Source organism: Engraulis encrasicolus, chromosome 11 (assembly GCF_034702125.1).
Source record: "Engraulis encrasicolus isolate BLACKSEA-1 chromosome 11, IST_EnEncr_1.0, whole genome shotgun sequence".
NCBI classification, from domain to species: domain Eukaryota; kingdom Metazoa; phylum Chordata; class Actinopteri; order Clupeiformes; family Engraulidae; genus Engraulis; species Engraulis encrasicolus.
In genome coordinates, this window is record NC_085867.1 from 50,341,866 (window position 1) to 50,361,162 (window position 19,297).

The window sequence follows — 19,297 nt, forward strand, 5'->3', positions numbered from 1 at the left end:
TAATCTAGAGCTTATTTCTCAACAAGACAACGCCCCTTTGACATCATCGTAACACTGACAACGTCTCCCTTAGTATTATGTGGACTAATGGACTAATGCCCCCCAATGGCAACTAAGCACCACCCCTCTCAGCTGTATCCTTCTCAACGGCCCCCTAGAGCTCCCCAACCAGTGTGCCCAAGGCCCCTGGGGGGCTGTACCGCCCCCGTTGAGAAACTCTAATCTAGAGTCTATGTGAGGTACCTGCCTCTGGCTTAGTGGTTCTCTACGGGGGCTCTACGGCCCTCTGCTGGGGTGTTAGAGAGGCTTTGGGGGGTGTTGAGAAGGAGACAGCCGAGAGGGCCGGGACTTGGTCGCAAATGGGGGGGGGGGGGAGGCCATAGTCTGTTTTTTTTTAATGCTAAGGGAGGGCATTGACAGACTTATGATGATGAGGTCAAGGGGTGTTTGATCAAAAAGTTTGAGAACCACTGCTCTAGTTAATTGACCACACACTTTAATGGGCAGGTTGCAAAAGATACCTTGTAAATGTATACCATCCCATTCAGGGATGACGTGGAGTCACTCCTCTAGAGGAAAGCACAAACATGACAAAGAAATCATTTCACTTTTTTATTTAACCTTTATTAAGCCAGGATTTCAGAATATGTTGTGAATATTGTTGTGGAACACACTTTACATCCTTTTGGATTACTCCCAACAGTGCAGTACTAGACCAACTCAACATGCAAAAATACTTTCTACCGCTAGGTGGGTTCGTCTACTTTACCACAACCTATGGATTTCATTTATTCGGGTTGAACCTGTACAAAGTCAAAGTAAATATATGCTTGACTCCTCAGAGTGGAATCAAATTCTGTCTTCTGGCAAAATACTGTGCTCTTGCTTAGACACACACATGATGTAGGCCTATGTGATGGTATATTGAATATGGGAGGTTTGTTAGATCAAGTACTGCATACATCATTGCTGCAAAAGCCAAATGTGCTTCAAGTAGGCTACATGATTTTTTGCATGTAGGAGAAGAAAAGTGAACAGCAGCAAGTAACAAAACATTACATTTCCCAATCCTGATTCCTGACACAGCCTATTTTCAGTTACCTACATCAGATTGTTTACACTGTAGGGAAACAGCCATATTAAAATGAAATCAAAACAAAGGGGAGAAAGAAAATACCAGTAAAATAGACAGATGAAACCGAATAATTTGGAGGTTAATTCATTTACTATTGCTTGCTATTCCAGTCAGCCAAAAAACAAGGATTTTTGTCAGGTTGTGAAACAGTTTCATACAGCTTTGTTACCAGGATGTGCCAAAGGCTTACTTCCTGGATGCTATCCACAGAGGTTGATATTATGCAATGGTTTTACACCATCTTGGAGGTTGGCTTTAATATTGACAGTAATGCAGTCCATGCCAGGAGCTTCTTCACCAGTACAGGCTTGCATCATTCTAACTCTGCATGTGGTGTCTCCAGCCGGTGTCTCAGTGTAGGAGAGACTGGTGCGTATCCAGGTTTATGGACTCCTAGTTGTAGTGGCAACCTAACTTTGGGCTGGAGTTTTGATGTTGTTCTCTCTTTTTTTGCTATTTTGCTATTTTGTTTATTTCACAGTTGTTGTGGGTTGTGTCACTACAGTCTACAGTAATAATGTAGACCTAACTTTTTATTAACTTACATTTTTGGCGGTTTCCTGTCTTGTCCGCAGTTGTCTGACATCAGGCCTGCATCGTGAAATTGGTAATTTAAATGAAACATGCTTTTCTCCAGCCGATTTAACTGTATATTTAACAGAAACAAATAACTTTTGGTAAACTGTCAACTCAATCGAGTATTCATCTAGGCTACTCCATGGATAGGAAACCGTTATCTCGGAGTGCGTAAAGATGGCTGTAGCGCACAAATGTTGGGGAGACTGATGCCAAAATCAAATTCCAGCCTACGATATTCCTCTGCGTTTTCCAATCAGTTTCAGGCCTGTATTGCACCAGGTATTGTGTTTAAGAGTATTAATTATCTAACCAACCCGTTGCCTGGACTCTACTCTTCTACTGCGTAAAGTCCCTCCCAACGCTGTGCAAATAGGCCCCTATATATGTATTTCCTGTCCCTCGTCGCTTTACATTTGTAGAAAGTCAAAGCCTATTTCAAAGCCATTTTACCAACTTCTTGTTTGATTTGGATAAGCTTATGGCTTATTTTCACATGCCTACTGTTCATCGTCATATAGGATGCTCTGCAAGTATTAAGTCACAGACGAAATAGAAATGAGTGCGTTTGAATTAGCCTACTGCATGGCATGTCATTAATTTATTTGATCATTGCGAACATTTGCTTTCTTTCTCTGAAGTCAGTGTTGCTTGTCGTCTTCGGGTTTTTCCATGTAGGCTACTCACAAGTTCTCTGAGTTTAGGACGAATATCCTGTTGACTAGCCCTATTTGTCTCCCCATAAAAACATCGAATTTAAAATGCACATCAATCAAACAAAGAACACACGTTTTCTTTATGAGTTGACTGCCCGGAACATTGTATTTTGGTCACCAAAATCTAAGGTTGTTTATTGTGGCTGTAAAATTATATTTCGGACGGCGTGCCGTCGCATTCCTGATGCCTATTTTGCTGACATAGCCTATATTTTGGACAGCTCAAGAATGTCTTTAGAGAACCCATTCGTTACGCCTATGACCATGGGATTAAATTGCATTGCTGTCTGCTCGACAAACTATCGGATTCATGTGTTTGTGCGTGTGCAATTGTGTGTATTCCAAACACATATAATATTTAGTCTATAAAAAGCCCTTAACAACACATATGTGGCCATTATACAATGATGACATGTCGTCTAATAATTGGTGAGGCCTACGTTGAGGCGTCTTTTTTCTATCTTTGAAAGAGCTGGGAATTAAACAAATGGCGTTTGCGAGCAATTAGAATTTAGGCTACAACTACCAGAAATGTTTCAATAAACACACCAAACCTCCATCTACAATGTACTAAATGCAACATGCTGCTTTTTAAAAAGTTTTTTTTTGTGCAACGCAGGCATAAAAAGTGACAAGTTTAATAAACAACATCATACAATTTTGCTGCGCACTTAAAAAAATAAGTTTTATAAAATCGTAAATGTTTTCCTGCCTTGAATGCAACAATGTTGGACACTATATCGTTGAGTTTTCCCTTTTGCTTTTCGTCACATGCATGTTTTCATTATTTCGTCGAATAAGCCTGTAACACCGTGGTAACAAATTATGAATGCACATTACCTGACATTTCAAAATGAAGCAAAGGTGTCCACGTCCGCCATAGATTATGCATTTCCATGCCTTGTTATCTGACAATCTGACTTAAAAAATAATTTAGACATGGAGAGGAAAAGGGCACGGAACGCATACATTTAGCCTAGTTTTGGATTTAAAAAAAACATCTGCATTAACAGCTAGGCCTAGTTCTACCAAAGAGGATTGAGACAAGAGGGCTTACTCACGTCATAACAGCGTAGTAGGAAATGATGGCGAGGGGAGTACGGAAATGTTATTCACTGTGGAACAGGTCATAGGACAGCGTGAATGTCTGTCAGCTGTCCTTAATTACCCCCAGCAATTACTGCTGACCAACAGCTGCCGTTACTTGGCCACAAATTACGGAGTACGAAAATGGCATCCATCGTGGATGGATGACCAATGACCATGCGCAAGGGAGTTAATTTTCCATCCACTCGTGTCCTCAGGCAACGCCCCCGTACTACACCGTGGCCAATGCATTCCCCGCCATGAGATTGTTCTTCCTCTTGAGTTTCTTTGGTTCTACTGCTTTGGCAGTCACGCAGCTGACTTCAGTTGTCAAAATATGTGAAATAAACGCAGCCTAAGCTACCATTGGGCCTAAAGTCTGGACGTCCATCCTTTTGGGGTGAATTGGTCGTGCTCTTACATCTGTTTTCGGTCCAAAGCCCGCCTAATTTATAATCTTGGTGATCTGGCCATGATAAAGATAGAAAGCGGAAATAGCTTTCCCCTAAATCAAATGGGCTACTTCGCACCTGTTGCTTTTGGTCATGGCGATGGTCAAACTCGTTGCGTATTTGAATTATCCATTGGCGTTGAGGTTGTCCAGATAAAACGGTTGTGGTCGCACAGGATGGCAACAGTGGTTAAATCATCGTTCCTATATTTTAATCAGAACACTTTTGTGGATAAACCTCAGAATAGGATGGAGGTCTTTGCAGTCGTGCACTTTTGGGACCAATTACAAGCACCTGCATCAAAGTTGAACTGAATAGGTTTCCCATTATTTTCTGTTTGGAAGTCATTGCCCTCCCTGCATTAGTCTGTTAACCATTAACATCTGATAGATTTAATTACGTTCCGAGGGACTTTATGGGCATGCTGCGACTCGTGTTTTATGAAACACTTCGAAAGTCAATGACGTAGGCGCACTTACTTCCAACATAAACGGCCATTAAGCCAGCTCAAATGTACACTTTTCCTGGAGTACCAGCTCCGTGCACAGTGCAGTGGACAATAAACTAATCCAGATAGATTGCCTTGGAGTCTATACAATAGGCCTACAAATGGCGAGGTACATTGCGTTAACTAGAATTACACTTCAATTGGCACAGTCGATCAGATTGCAATCAGCCCGGATGTCCATAACGGTATGGATGTTGGTTAAGTTTCTCTTTACTTTTTTGATACATTACATTAGAAATAGTAGGTCACGGTGGAAACGCACAGACGGCGGCGAGACGCAAGAGGGCGCAACGCGCACACGTGTCAATGGTTCGCCCCACTGATCACACGCTGAGGTATCCATGACTCTCCCAACATCCCCTCATCACCCAGGCACAAAGCGTGGACCCAGAGGTGAAGCGCTGCTGGTTAGATGAGGTGGGTGCGAACGTAACGTGGAAGTTTGGTTTGATTAAGTCATCATTGCTTTGTTTATCGTTCACGTAAGGCTTTTCCATCGGTTGTCTTTGGAGATGCATCTGTGTACATGTGTTAAAAGATAACTAAATTGTTCCAGAAATTGTGTTTGTACAATGACCTAGGGAGTCCTCAAAATTCACGTGTATTGTATGATGCTGGTTTCGGTGTTGCGGATGAGAAAATGATTCGCGTGATTTTCACATCGCTATTTCCATTGATGGGCAAATTGCCTTACTATCCGCGAGTCTTTAAATAAATGATAGCCTATGGTCGTTTTATATTCACACAGACAAAAACTATTGCAATTATTACATTAAATCTAAATAAAAGCGTAATGTGGTGGCGTGCGTTTTACGCATTGCACTAATATAAGTTGAATGTTTATTTTTTTCTTTCCTATGAAAGGTATTTGTAAACCGCAGCTCGAGATTTATTTCTCGAGGTATTTTGCACCGCAAATTATTCAACTGCGGATAGGCTACCTATTTTTGATATAGGCTATGGTACAGATATTCTGCAAAGTTTATAGTCTGTTTCCCCCTCCAAATCTCGCATATTACAAGTCGTAAATGGTAAATTATCTCTCCGTCCCATTAAGGGTAGTGCTGTTTAATGACACAGGCTAATTGGCCTCAACCGTGTTTACAGTTAATTTCACGCAGTCAGGACAACTCCTCCTCAAATTGCACGAAATGCCGCACAGACGCATCTTTGACCCTGCATACTGCTGCGCGATGCCCAAACCCCATAATAACTTGTAGACTAATTGAAGGCTTGGTTCTGCCTCAGAATATGATTCCATGACCATTGCTCGCTGTGTGCTTTTCAGCCATAGGGATACATGTAAAAACACCGAACGGGAACCACTTTCCGAGCTGGGAGTCACTTTTGGGCGCAACATGTAACGTATGACGAATGTAACGCGCGCAGGGCTAATGAGCCCACTTAAACTGCGCTCAGATAGCTAAGCGCCGTACAAAGGCCCCAGAGGCCGGGGAAAGTGATACCCGGGAGACATGTTGTTACTGCACTAGTTAGGGACCAGCTCTCTCTCTCACACACACACACACACGCACGCACGCACGCACGCACGCACGCACACACACACACACACACACACACACACACACACACACACACACACACACACACACACACACACACACACACACACACACACACACCATTTTGTCATAGGTAAGGTTGCTTCTGCCATTAATCTCCGTGATTTAAGATGTGTTGAGGGGTGATGCCTACAATAGTTTAAATAAAATGCAGCAACGATTGCAATAAGGCCATGTATAATGTTATTATTATTATAGTGTTATTACAATAGCCTAATTACTATTATTATGTTATTACAACTTTAAGGGTTTAAAGCTTGTGTCCATTACCTTATTATGAGTTCAGAGGACGCCATAACATAATGTCAAACTGGAGAGGTAAAAATTGGAACTCTCCCTCACCATAAACGCTCTTACGCGTATGACCAGAAAATAGCCTACCTGTTTTGCGCCCGTATCTCCAGCCTTTCCATGGTTTACCATGATTATATGAAAATACTGATCTAACCTAAATGGTCTGTATCGACAAGTACAACAAAAAAAACAGTCTAACATTTTATTCAAATACAAATACATGTCCATCTCATTGACGAATGTAAGTGCACCTTTGATCGACTATACCGCGCACTTATGTAAATGAGTTTTCGCGACCAAGAGTTAATTAAAACAAGAATGAATCCTAATGAGAAAAGTAATAAAAATATAAAGTCCCCTTTGTTTGCACTCGATATTACTCTTCGAAGATGTATATCTATCAAATGAATTTTAGCACAATCGGGGAACAAAGAACGCGGCCCTTATGATTTTATTACACAGGGTAGCCTACCTTTCCATCCATATGGAGGATTATTCAGTAAGATAAAGCAAGAAGCAAGGATCAGCTATTTCATTCCAAATGCGCCGCTATCTTAATCTTAACCTATATTAATCACACTGTGTGTGTGTGTGTGTGTGTGTGTGTGTGTGTGTGTGTGTGTGTGTGTGTGTGTGTGTGTGTGTGTGTGTGTGTGTGTGTGTGTGTGTGTTATTTAATCATGCTCGCACATATATCTGTTAGTCCATTTAGTTCTTCAGGCATAAGTGTGAGCAAAGGCCTTATTTTAACATGGGCTATAGACCTACAATTCTGTTACAAATACATATTTAGTTTCTTCCCAAAATATTCACGTCTCAATGATAAAGAATAGTTTCGTTGTATGAGTTGTATGAGTGCAATAGCCTTATATGAAGCTTGGTAGGCCCTACCATATGACTATTCCCTTATTCCGAAGTGTATTTCAGAAATACACAATGCCCTTTTTGATCAATTCTTATAAGGTGCACAATTGATGTCATTTGAGAACATAAGTTCCACTACTCAGTGTGATGGCAAGCTCCAGTAGTGCCTGTAACACTGCTGTAGTTTCATATACACACCACTTAAAACAAGCCTATTTATGTTTTGGTCATGTCTTGTAGCGTTGGTGCAGTTGCTCTGCGTAGCCTATAGCATGGTTATTGAGGGCTATATGTGCTTTCTTGCTTGGCTATTCATTTGATCCAAGACTTGGTCTAATCCCCTCCTTCCTTGGCACTGAACGGACTCGTTCGCTCTAGACAGCGTTTGGAGGCGGTGCGCTTCTTAAGCATCCGCACGAGCCAGTCAAAAAAGCGCAGGAAAGTGACGCGAGGTAGGTTAGAGGGAGGGTGTTTCTCCGCAGATAGTTCAATCACGGTACTCAACTCCTCAAAACACCTCGCTCTCGAGCGCAACATTGCATCTCAGAGATCTTCTCTGGACACCCCTCAGCTTGTCATCTCTGGATATAATCACCTTACTTTGCCATCTCGCCGTTTGGGTCGACTCTACAACGTTTGGGTCGAACGTGAATCTCTCTCCGGAAACACTCAACCCATCGCTGGGGCTGATGTTGCTTCGGTCTTGCAGCAAAGAGGGACCCGTAAATCAAAATTAAGCGAACAGCTGACAGCCTAAACTTGGCCTATATTATCCTGCGCCGACATGGTGTGTTCTGCATAAGTTTTTTCAAGCTATTTTGCAACGTGTTGACGCTTTTCTGAATCAGTTTTAAAAGGACAGCGGGGCTTTCTTCCTTTGTTGGGAAAACTTTTTTCCTTGAAGGCTTTACGCTTAAGACCTGGAGGAGAGAATAGCCCATACTAAGTTATAGATCTAATGGACATTGCAACAAGTTTTAGGTCAACGGAGAAGCATTTCTCGACGAGGACTCATTCCACCGGTGCTAAGATGCTAGACGGCATTAAAATCGAAGATCACATAAGGACAGGACCAGCGAGTTTGGGTGTTATGCTGGGTGAGTATTGACAGCCAGGCTACATTTCATATTTTGCATTAATAAATGTAGCCTATCTGCATAGAAAACAACAATTATCCTACAATTAATAATGGATTTGTTCTTTAATTATGGCGCGATGCAGTTTTACACACAAGTGTATCATGAGTCTATGACATGAGTTAATGGGACTAGTAGCCAATAGCCTGTACACTTGGCAAGGCTAATAATGCATGGCATCAATTTAGAACTTAATGGTTGCCAAATCCTATCAGTTCTATTTCATAAGCCAAAGTACTCACGTTTTCCACAAGTAGCCTTTACACATTAACACCTGAGTAATGTCAGATATTCGTGTCGTGTGAGTGGAGTTGCGTAAAACGCCAAAACATTTCCTTGTTATGACCCCGTTAGTCATCACACACTGGCATCTTTTTCGTATAATGTGATGTAGGCCTACAGGGTATCAAAAACATAATCAGATCAGGTGTTAGGCTACTTACTTAGCCACTAGCCTACTTACGTGTTAACCTGCTTCTCCGTTTGAGGCCTGAACTCTCTCACCTACCCTCTCTCCCCTCTCCCCCCTCCCCACGTCTTTCTCTCTCGAATGTGGATATAGGGCCTATTTATTTTGACACATTGTACTTTTATTCTTCCAGGTAACGAGTGCCACCACCCAACCATTTGCGAGGGATGCCAAAGGCCCATCTCAGACAGGTTCCTCATGCGCGTCAATGACTCGTCCTGGCACGAGGACTGTTTGCAGTGCGCCGTGTGTCAACAGCCGCTGACCACGACCTGTTACTACCGAGACCGAAAACTATACTGCAAACTAGACTACCAACAGTAAGAACATTTCCCTACCTCTACCATTTCCTTTTCTCACACCTTTACGCATATTGCCAACACTGGCTACCTTTTTTGCTCATGCGCGTGTTTGTATCTGCTGTGACTATCTTTAGGCTTTATTACAATCTGGGGATGGTGTTTGAACTCATACTTTCCAAAACATTTTTAATGGGCAAAATTATCTAATTGAAATATTTTTTATAGCAAGCTATTTCTAGTTAATTTTAATTTGATAGACCCAGTCTACAAAAAACACAGCATATAATTAATCGTCTGTTTTACCGTGTAGGCCTAGGCTAATTAGACTAGTGTATATTTAGGAATTTCTTTATTTTCCTTCAAATGATTAATGAATTTTAATTTCTTAATAAAAAGCCATGGCACGGCATTGGCAATTATTGTGTTGATTTTGGTCGTAATATATATTTTAAAAGACTCGCAAAGTTGTCAAGCCTTTCTGATAGGCCTATAGAATATTTCTCCTGAACGTTTTTGTATTCAAATAATCTGCTGGTGAAACCCACATGATCTCACTCACATGACTCTCACCAAGGCCACTGTTCGTCTGATATTTGTATTAGCCTAGTCTTTTTTCTGTTCACATTTCTTTTTCTGTTATACGCAGAATAGCAGTTGGCCTACAATACAAAAAATATGCCTCCAATACTAGCTGCTTTACAAAAAAAAAATTGTGCCATGCACAACACTTCTGCATTATTATTATTATTATTATTATTATTATTATTATTATTATTATTATTATTGTTTACAGTTATCTCTATATTAAATCATTTTGATTGGTTGCTGTATAATATTTCAATAGCACTGCAATTACTGCTGGTGTTAAAACGTGCACTGTTTACGCATGGAGTTCATGTCCTTGGAAACTTATAAAATATTAATATGGATGGTAATCAAGAACATTGTAAATATCGCTTAATTAGGCCTAGGTGTAGCTCTAAAAAAAACCTATCCCATGCAACTTTTAAAAACAGATATAGCCTATCTCTCGTATAATCTGAAGGTGCCTTTTGCATCGCAAGCATCCGTTTGCGTGGCTAGACGTCCCAGTATTGTTGTAGGCCTTGTTTGAAATATTTTGGCGTCGCACTGTGTTTACGCGCAAGGTGTGTGTTTGTATCCTAAGCCTACTGTTGTTGTTTTTTTTTCAAACTGGGTTGGTCTATTATATTCACAAATATATCTGAATTTGGTGATAAAATATTGACTCATATTCGGGCACACAGGCCTCGGTGCTAAGTTTGTGTTTTAGACGCGAGCGCAGACAGTGTGGCCAGTGTGTGACAGTGGGGTGTCGCCGGTCCCCCTCGCGCTGCATGGGTGCGCTTCATGCCTGTCAAGAAGTTTTAAGGACTTTTTGTTCGGGGCTTTAAACATCGCTACTTCAATCACTGCGACATTATCGCTCCCTGCTAGAAGTCTGGCAACGGACAATGGACGACATCCATCGGCTCGCATCACTGGGCCTGTCCCCCTTTCAGACTGCTTCGCCCGACATGATGGCAAGCAGTTTGGCCAAACAATGGGAATTTCATAGCAGCGCCTCGGCATTCCATCTCCTGAGAGACGCTGGAGGTGCGGTGTCGGTGACTCCCGCAGTAGGTTAGGCCTAGAAATATATCTCGCTTCTCTTACCTGCCTTGGAAGAGCTCCAAAGCGCTCTCCAGCAAGTTTATAACACTGCCAAATTTAACCAAGGGAATTTTGACACCTTTTTACTGGCTTACTGAAATTGTTCTGTAAATATTGAATTGTGTGCTGGGATGATTAGTCCACATGGAGTCACACACAAAAGTAACACACCTCAGATCTCACTCTGCACGAAGTTATCAATTAATCATTTAGAATTAATGAAATATAATGCATACATTATGTAAAACACAATGAAATAAAAATCCTAATAAAATGTAATTGCAATTTTCACTGTAATCTATCATTCATAAACAATTTAAAACTTGATTTAAATTTTTAATTAGAGTTAATTTAGATTTATGCAGGCCTATTGGTTTTTGGCATTCCTCTTGCTGATAAAATACTTAAATTATAAATGATTCATTCTGCCTTCAGATTTCAAATGTAATAGTGTGTGAGTCAGAGCAAGGAATGATTTCCTATTTTTCCATGCTTGCACATATTGCAGCAGTTCGATCTCTTCATTCCCAGATAGCTTACCATGCACGATGGCCTCACATGCCACGACAGAGGCACAGAGCTTGTCGCTGGTTGGACAGTTTCTTGGGCCTCAGCCAATCAGACAAGGCCGACTGTGAATGCGTAGGTCTTCAAATGCAAAAAAGGGCCTTTTTTACCTCCCACCTACCAATGGTACCATATCCCCCCATGTTTTCACACTTCAAGTCCAGCACGACCCGGCGCTTCCGATTTCACTACTTTCCCCTCTATTTTCCCTTGACTTCTGTTAAAATTGCATTTATTTACAGCGGTGGATTATTTACAGATCTAATTCACACCCATTTTGACTTTTATGGCTCTCATTTAGCACACATTAGTCAGCCCACAAACTTGCCAGAGGCTGAAGATGGAGGCTTGCTGCCTTGGCGGGCTCCATCTCCCCAGCTCAGACAATATGCCCCAGCCTGTTATTATCCACACTGTAAATCACTCAAGCCCGGTGCTCACAGCTCTTTCATCTGCAGTCAAAACACCTTTTAATCCGTAGGTGGCATTTCTTTTTTGTGTTGTTGATTGCTGTTGTTCCTATTTAGAGGTGTCCTCTGTTGAATTGAAAAATAAAACATCCACCCTTCCTCTGTGTGGGTACTAGTGGTGTTTGTTGTGGAGGCGTTTTCCGTTCGATTGGTGACGGACAGGTGTCAAACAGGAGCAAAGTTAGACAAAATTGGGCAATTTCAACCCCCGCTGTTATTCTGTCCCTGTGTGATTGTAAATCTGGGAAATTGCTGTGCTGTTATGTCATATCAATGGCAGCCATCTTTACTCGTGACTGCTGTCTTTTTTGTGGCTGGATTTTTAGCAGTCTGAGTCATTTTTTATTGGGTGTTAAGTTGGCTTTGTTGGTTGGTTTGAACGGTTTGTTTTTGAGGGAGAGGAATGTTTTAATTGTCTACCTCAGGACTTAGAGATATTAGTATTCTCATTTAAGAAGTAATTAAAGGTTAGCTGTTTTTTTTTTGTTCTGGCTCTTTGTATTCGCTGTCATTTTTGTTGAGGAGAACTTTACTTCTCAAGGAAAAAGAAGGCACATATACTATAATGAGACACAAACGGGAAACATTTTTTTGGGAAAAAAAAAACAATTTGACCTCAAAATGTCTCCTGGAAGCCACACAGGGAACCAAAATACCCTTCAGGAGACTTCCTTTGAAAAGTGCAGTGGAATTCTGTGTCCCTGCGTCGAGCATGGTCTGTCTGTGGCTTCTCAGTGCGGTGCAAGGGAGTATGACTGCTTGTGACAGTACACTCGGCCAACCTTGTTTTAGCATGAGCTTGGAGATCGCCAAGCGCAGATAAGTGTGGCCGAGAGCACAAGTGTGGTTTTCTACCTTACGAAAGCAAGACACTTTTGCAGAAGTGGCCTGAGACCAACAATAAGAGAAGAGCGAGGGGAACAAAAAAAAGAATAGGAAGAATACACTGAATGGTTGCGCCTGAACGCTGAAATTCCAGAGCTTGAGCGGTGTGAAGGTCTAAACTCCCTCTGGTGCGAGTGTCTCTTCCAGCCATGTTTAGATTGCCGCGGCACAGAAAAATAGGCCTCGGTTTACTGAGACAACAGACCCACTCCTAGCTATCCAGAGTAAATTAAAGCTTAGTTAAGAATTAATTATCCCACTGATAGAAATGTTATGGGAAAGATGAACTCTCTCTTCACCTCTTAGACCCCCTCTTTTCTCTTTCTCTCCATTTTTATCTTTCCTTCTCCCCCCTCTCTCTGCACCCTCTTCCTCAAGCCTCTAACTATTCCTGTCCTCCACTTCCATCCAGCCAGGCCTCTCACCCCCTCTCTTCGTTCCTGAGGAGACCTCATATTTTCTCAACCTCTGCTTAGACTCGAGTCTACACCGGAAAACACCCAAGTGTGCGTGTGTGTCTTTCAAACTGCTTTTACTGTGATGGTGTCTGGATGCTGTCTTTTTTATTTTGGAGACTGATGGCTCTTCTGTGTCACCAATTATTTTTTGGTGTATTTTTAATCAAATGCAGCCAATGACTGATATCGATGAGTTTGATGAAAATGAAGCTGCCCACCACCATGATAGTCATGTTGCGGTGCAGGTGATCCCTCCTTTGATCTAGCCAACCACAGCTTGGCATCAGCATTCTAGAAGGCCCTGTAGAGTCCCTGACCTCTGGCCCTGTATACGCCACCACAACATGTCAAGAGATATCCACTTGCCTGCTGTCCAATGGAAAAGACAGTGCTGATGTTTTTATTGTTCAGACAATTTAGTTTTACTGTAGTGTTGCATGCAATTAGGTATAGTGCAGAAAAGTCTGTTACAACATGTTAACATTGTTATTACACTTTGAATTGCTTTAGGGATATTTTTCATTTTGTGTTGTGGATATTATATTTGGTATTTTAAAAAATAAACTGTAAAATGTTGTCATCCAAAACTATAGGCACTAATGAGACACTGAGAATCATGTTGTAGCCCTGCAGTAGCTTAACCATATGTGTAATACATTGGATGAGTAAATGTGTTGTGCATGACTGCTCATGCGTTGTCTCTTTATCATGTTAAAATTTGTGGATTCTTGGAAAAGCTATATTTCAATAGGCACCAGATGCAGAACCATTGCAAGTGGTAAATAGGAGAAAAGTTAAAGCATGCATGCAGGTATAATACTGTGAACATAAAGCATTGCGGTGGAGGCCCAATATCAGATATCATATGAGCTATGCTCTTTATTGCCCCGGCATGCAGTGAGTAATAGTGGCGGGACGTGAACGGACTATGTTTGGGGATGCACAGTGTAGTGCGCTTGCTGAGGTGTACGTACGTTTAGCTCCTCTGTCTGTCTGCCTGCCTTGGGGATGTGGTGCATGCTGGGAAGACAGTAGAGAGGAGAGAGAGACTGCTGGAGCTTGTCTGAGGCCCCTGGCTGAGTGGCTCTCTGCTATGCCGTGTGCGTCTGGGCATGCTCCGTAAGGAAGTATAGGGTTTCTCATCATCAACGTATCCCGCTCCATTCCGTTCTGCTCCCATCTCTCTCTCTCTCTCTCTCTCTCTCTCTCTCTCTCTCTCTCTCTCTCTCTCTCTCTCTCTCTCTCTCTCTCTCATTTTTTCCCCCCAAATGTGATGAAGCAATCAGTCATTCTGCTGAAGCCTCTTTCACTCATTCTTAATTGCATTACGGGTGCAAATGTCTTCCCTTGTAGCACTTGTGTCCTTACGTGCTTGTTGTGACATATCAGTGTTGTGGCTATCACGTGTCAAAGATTTAATGAAAGTTTTGTGTGAATACATGATCTCCGTATTCATGTCATCCTTTTTCCTGGGGTTAGTTGGACGTGTCTGCAATATATTAATTTGCTTGCTCCGTATTTCTCTGTCAGTCACACAGAAGTTTTATGTACATTACTTAATATATACATTCACAGCACACAGTTACCTGTAGGTCTTAAATTTGCAATAATGTTCTGATAGCCCCTTGTGCTATTGCATTTCTTCAAAATGTAATACGATAACTTTATAAGGTCATTAGATGGTCAGGATTATGTTATATGTTTGACATGTAAAGTTACATCTACAAGTAAACAAGGCTTGATTTTGTCTTTGTTCAAGACAAAATCCCAAGGATGTTTACTGTACAGTAGATACAGATCTGAGACAGGTACTCTGTGTCAACTAGTCCGGAAAAATGTGGTACTACAATGTTACTCTCCGTGATCCCCAAACATCACAAAATAGCAGCAAACAAAAGTGGTTTCTATTCAAGCATATCAATCTGTACTCGTAACAAGGATGGAAAGATCGGAAGACGACCATTATCTGTTGGGGAAAATGCTGCGTCAGTATTTCTTCCAGTCTTCACACTTCTCTAAAAACAACTTCTGACTGAGCACAAGTAGTCCGGCCTCAGTGTTGGCCTAGTGTCCTCCCCCCTCCACCACCACCTATATGACATGCATATGAGAGCAGGCCGCTCTCCCCACGCAAGGGCGTTTGGAGTGTGGCTGTGAAATACACTCGCTGGCCCCCAAGCACTCCAGAATCATCCATCTCTCTCTCTCTCTCTCTCTCTCTCTCTCTCTCTCTCTCTCTCTCTCTCTCTCTCCCTCTCCCTCTCTCTCTCCACACTACAGTATGTCTACCTCTCCCTGTGTCTCTCTCTATGTCTCTCTTTCTCTCTCGAAGACGCTTGCTTCCAGCGTCTTCCATGGTGCACCTTGCCTTCCTCCCGTCCCCTGGGCCTGCGATGCCTGTCCACACATGCACACCGCCCCATGAGCACCCCTGGCCTCCCCGCACCCCATCCTACCCGACGCTGCTGCTACTGGCACCCTGGTGTGAGGAGAGGGTGACAAGAGGGTGGCAAGTGCTGCCATACGGGTGCTGTGTACCTGGGGCCCGGCTTTCACAGCCCGGCCCCAAATTCAACCTCTACCTGAGGACGGCCACACAACCAACGCACACACACTTGCACATAGACACACGCATGCATCTCTCTCTCTCTCTCTCTCTCTCTCTCTCTCTCTCTCTCTCTCTCTCTCTCTCTCTCTCTCTCTCTCTCTCTCTCTCTCTCTCTCTCTCACACACACACACACACTCTTGCACACACAAAATACACATAAACACTTGTGCACGCACACACACGCACACACACAAACGCACACGCACACACACATACACACGGCCTCTTTCTGTTCACGGCCTCACTCTCTTTACACATAGCGCATGGCTCCTACCAGTCTGCCTGCAGCGGCACTGGGTGTGTAGTAGCACACACATACACACGCACACACATACACATACACACACACACACACACACACACACACACACACACACACACACACACTCACACACACACACACACACACACACACACACACACACACACACACACACACACACACATACACACACAAATCTTTTTTTTATGCAACCTGACCAGCCTGACACCTCCACTGCATAACCCGCAGAGCAAACATTAGACCCACACAGCAGACCTTTCTGTCCATGTGATATCTGTAGTCTCAGGACAGATTCACCATTTCTTGACCGCAGCTTCGCTCGTCCAGAGTCTTGTCCGAATTGCTGTTTGCCGATGCCATGTCAGTGCGCCGAGAGACGCTCGGTGTAATGACAGGATAAAATGGCCTTTTAGTCAAGGGACAGTGTGGGGAGAATTTTTAAACAAACATTTGAGCAATGGAGTACTCAGCTTATTAAACTGCATTTTAAATTTGTTTGATGCATTCCTTCACTCAGCCCGGTCTTGTTTGAACACACTACAAGGGATCTCCCCTGTGCACCCGCACACACACACACACACACACACACACACACACACACACACACACACACACACACACACACACACACACACACACACACACACACACACACACACACACACACACACACCTCCCCATCCCTTTTGTGGTCTCTTCATCTCGTAATGGGATTAATGCACAGACCCCCATGTTTCCGCAGTGGCTGGATGACACAGATCCCCCACTTTAATCACTGACTGTGACACCACACCACGGCCACTCCCCTCTCCCTTGAACACACACACACACACACACATGGACACACACAACTGCCGGTGACACTAAGCCCCCCCCTGCCCACTTTGTGCTCGCTGGAGAGCTGACGGAAACCCTCTCCCCTAATCCCCTTATTTATGTCAAGAATGGAGAGAAAAGAAAAGAAAGAGAGAAAGGGAGAAGAAGAGAGAAGGAGAGGTGCCCAAGAACAATTCCCCAAACAGGATGGAGGGGGGGGGGGGCTGCTCCCACGGGCCCATCCTCCTGAATTCCCTCTCCTTCTCCCTCTCCTCTCCTCTTCTCTCTTCTCTTCTCCACGAGCAGGCGAGCATGAGACTGATCTTATGCGGAGGAGAAGGAACAGGAGGCTGGAGGGGAGAAGAAGAAACAGGAGTGTGAGCAAGAGGCTGCCCCCTTCTCTCCTCTCCCCTCTCCTCAAGAAAAGAGAGAGGGAGGGAGAGGGAGAGGAAAAACTGAAGCCAGTCGTGTACCGTTTAAGGCTCTCTCCCCTGTGCAATGCCAAGAGTATCGATTTGGCAGAATTCCTCAGGGGTTCCTTTCATCGTCCAGTGTCAGTGCCTTTTTAATGTTTGCTGCTTTAAATAAGTGCCAAGTTGGTGGTTAGCTGCTGGCTGCAGTCAGTTTACTCACTCGCCAGTTTCTCTCTCTCTCTCTCTCTCTCTCTCTCTCTCTCTCTCTCTCTCTCTCTCTCTCTCTCTCTCTCTCTCTCTCTCTCTCTCTCTCTCTCTCTCTCTCTCTCTCTCTCCCTCCTCCTCCTCCTCCCCCTCCTCCTCCACCACTCCACTCCCTCAGATCCTGGCTTCAGTAATATTGCATCCATCTTCCTCTCTTATCCCCCTTTTTTCTCCCCCCCTCTTCTGACTCTAAAGAGAAGAGTGTGATGAATGTGTTCTGTGTAGGGAGAGATCGAGGCAACCTGTTGTCTGTGTGTGTATTAGTTTATGATTTCCTCTGGACCTTGTGTTGCAGTTTAGTGCGCCTACGCTTTTTTCCCTCCCTCTCCACATTATGTTTTGATGCATTTTGTAATTTTAGCATTGGAGCTATAAAAGCAGCATCTTTTCTTGCTGAATGAGGTGAATGGGGGTAGGGGAGAGTGAAGGGGGGTATGCAGGGTGGACCTTAGCCAAGCCTTAAGAAGGCGAACGTTAAAAGAGAAAATTCCAGGCCAAGGCACCCTCTCTTTGTCTCTCATTGTTCACTGAAGACGTGGAAAATGACAAAAAATAGACTATGAATTGAAATGAAAATATATTGCGTTGACAAAAGTTTGGTGAGTAAGTACTTCAAAACGGTTAATTTTTCTGTCAGGAATTAGATGCATTCCGGCAGACAGAGGCGTTAAAGGAGCACTTAAATTAGTAATGAAATTTTTAGTTTATCTCAGTAATGAATGAATGAATTACAGAAACTGTAAAGCAATTGTTTTAAATGTTTTGGTTTCAGGCCTCTTGTGAACTGCATGAACCCTTGTAGTAGTGTTTTTTTGGAGAAAAAAATAAACAGATGCCAATTCTGTATCTCTCCCATCTCTCTCGTTCTCTCACTTGTTTTCTTGCTTTCTCTCATTTCTCCCCCCCCCTCTCTCTCTCTCTCTTCCTCTGCCACTCTCTTGCTACCTCTCTCTCCCTCTCTCCCCCTTGCTCGCTTGTTCGTATTCGGCCAGCGTGTGGCGTGCATTCCTTCTGTGCACACGCCCAGCCCAGTAATCTGTTTTCAGGCAGTGGGAGTCTTACACAGGAGGAGGTGCTGCTGGTATGGGTATGGGTGAGGAGGAGAGGAGGGCTGTGGGACTGCTGTGTGTGTGTGTGTGTGTGTGAGAGCGAGAGAGGTGTTGCTGGTATGGGTGGGTAGGAGGGGCAGCAGTGTTAAGTGTGTGTGTGTGTGTGTGTGTGTGTGTGTGTGTGTGTGTGTGTGTGTGTGTGTGTGTGTGTGTGTGTGTGTGTGTGTGTGTGTAGGGGGGGTTTATTTACTTGTCTGACTGTTTTGGAAGTCTGTGAGGGCCAAGGATCAGATGGGCTGAGACAAATCTCATTACCCCTCACCCAGTCTTCCTCAGCACCTCCAGCCGCACCTCCTCCATCTCCCTCCCCACATCATTGACCTCCTCTCAGTCAGAACTAATGTGGAGGCAGCAGGTGGTCCCCGGCAGCATTGGCTGGTGGCGCCCTCCTCTTTGCCACCTTCAGTCGCACTGGCGTGTCCACCACCCAACCCGTCCTCCCCCTACTCCCCTCGTTCCCCTCCTCTCCTCCCTCTTGACTGCATACCTATCCAGCCGTGAAATTTCTCAACTGTCCGCCTTGTAGTTTGCTTTTTAGTTCTTTTTTCTTTTTCTTTTTTTTTGTTTCGGATTCACGCCCACCCCGCCGCCGCCGCTCATTGAAGTTCGCAGAACAAAGAAATATATG

The 19,297-nt window shown here is 43.5% G+C and overlaps 1 protein-coding gene across 1 annotated transcript in view; it reads left to right on the forward strand.

Moving 5' to 3' along the window:
• The first annotated feature begins 7,910 nt into the window (after positions 1 to 7,910).
• lmx1ba (LIM homeobox transcription factor 1, beta a) overlaps positions 7,911 to 19,297 on the forward strand; it is a 66,673-nt gene continuing 55,286 nt past the window's right edge. The window contains exons 1-2 of the mRNA XM_063211419.1: positions 7,911 to 8,311; positions 8,953 to 9,139. Coding sequence (XP_063067489.1) covers positions 8,173 to 8,311; positions 8,953 to 9,139 — 326 coding nt within the window. The 5' untranslated portion in view covers positions 7,911 to 8,172. The remainder of the gene's footprint in view (positions 8,312 to 8,952; positions 9,140 to 19,297) is intronic.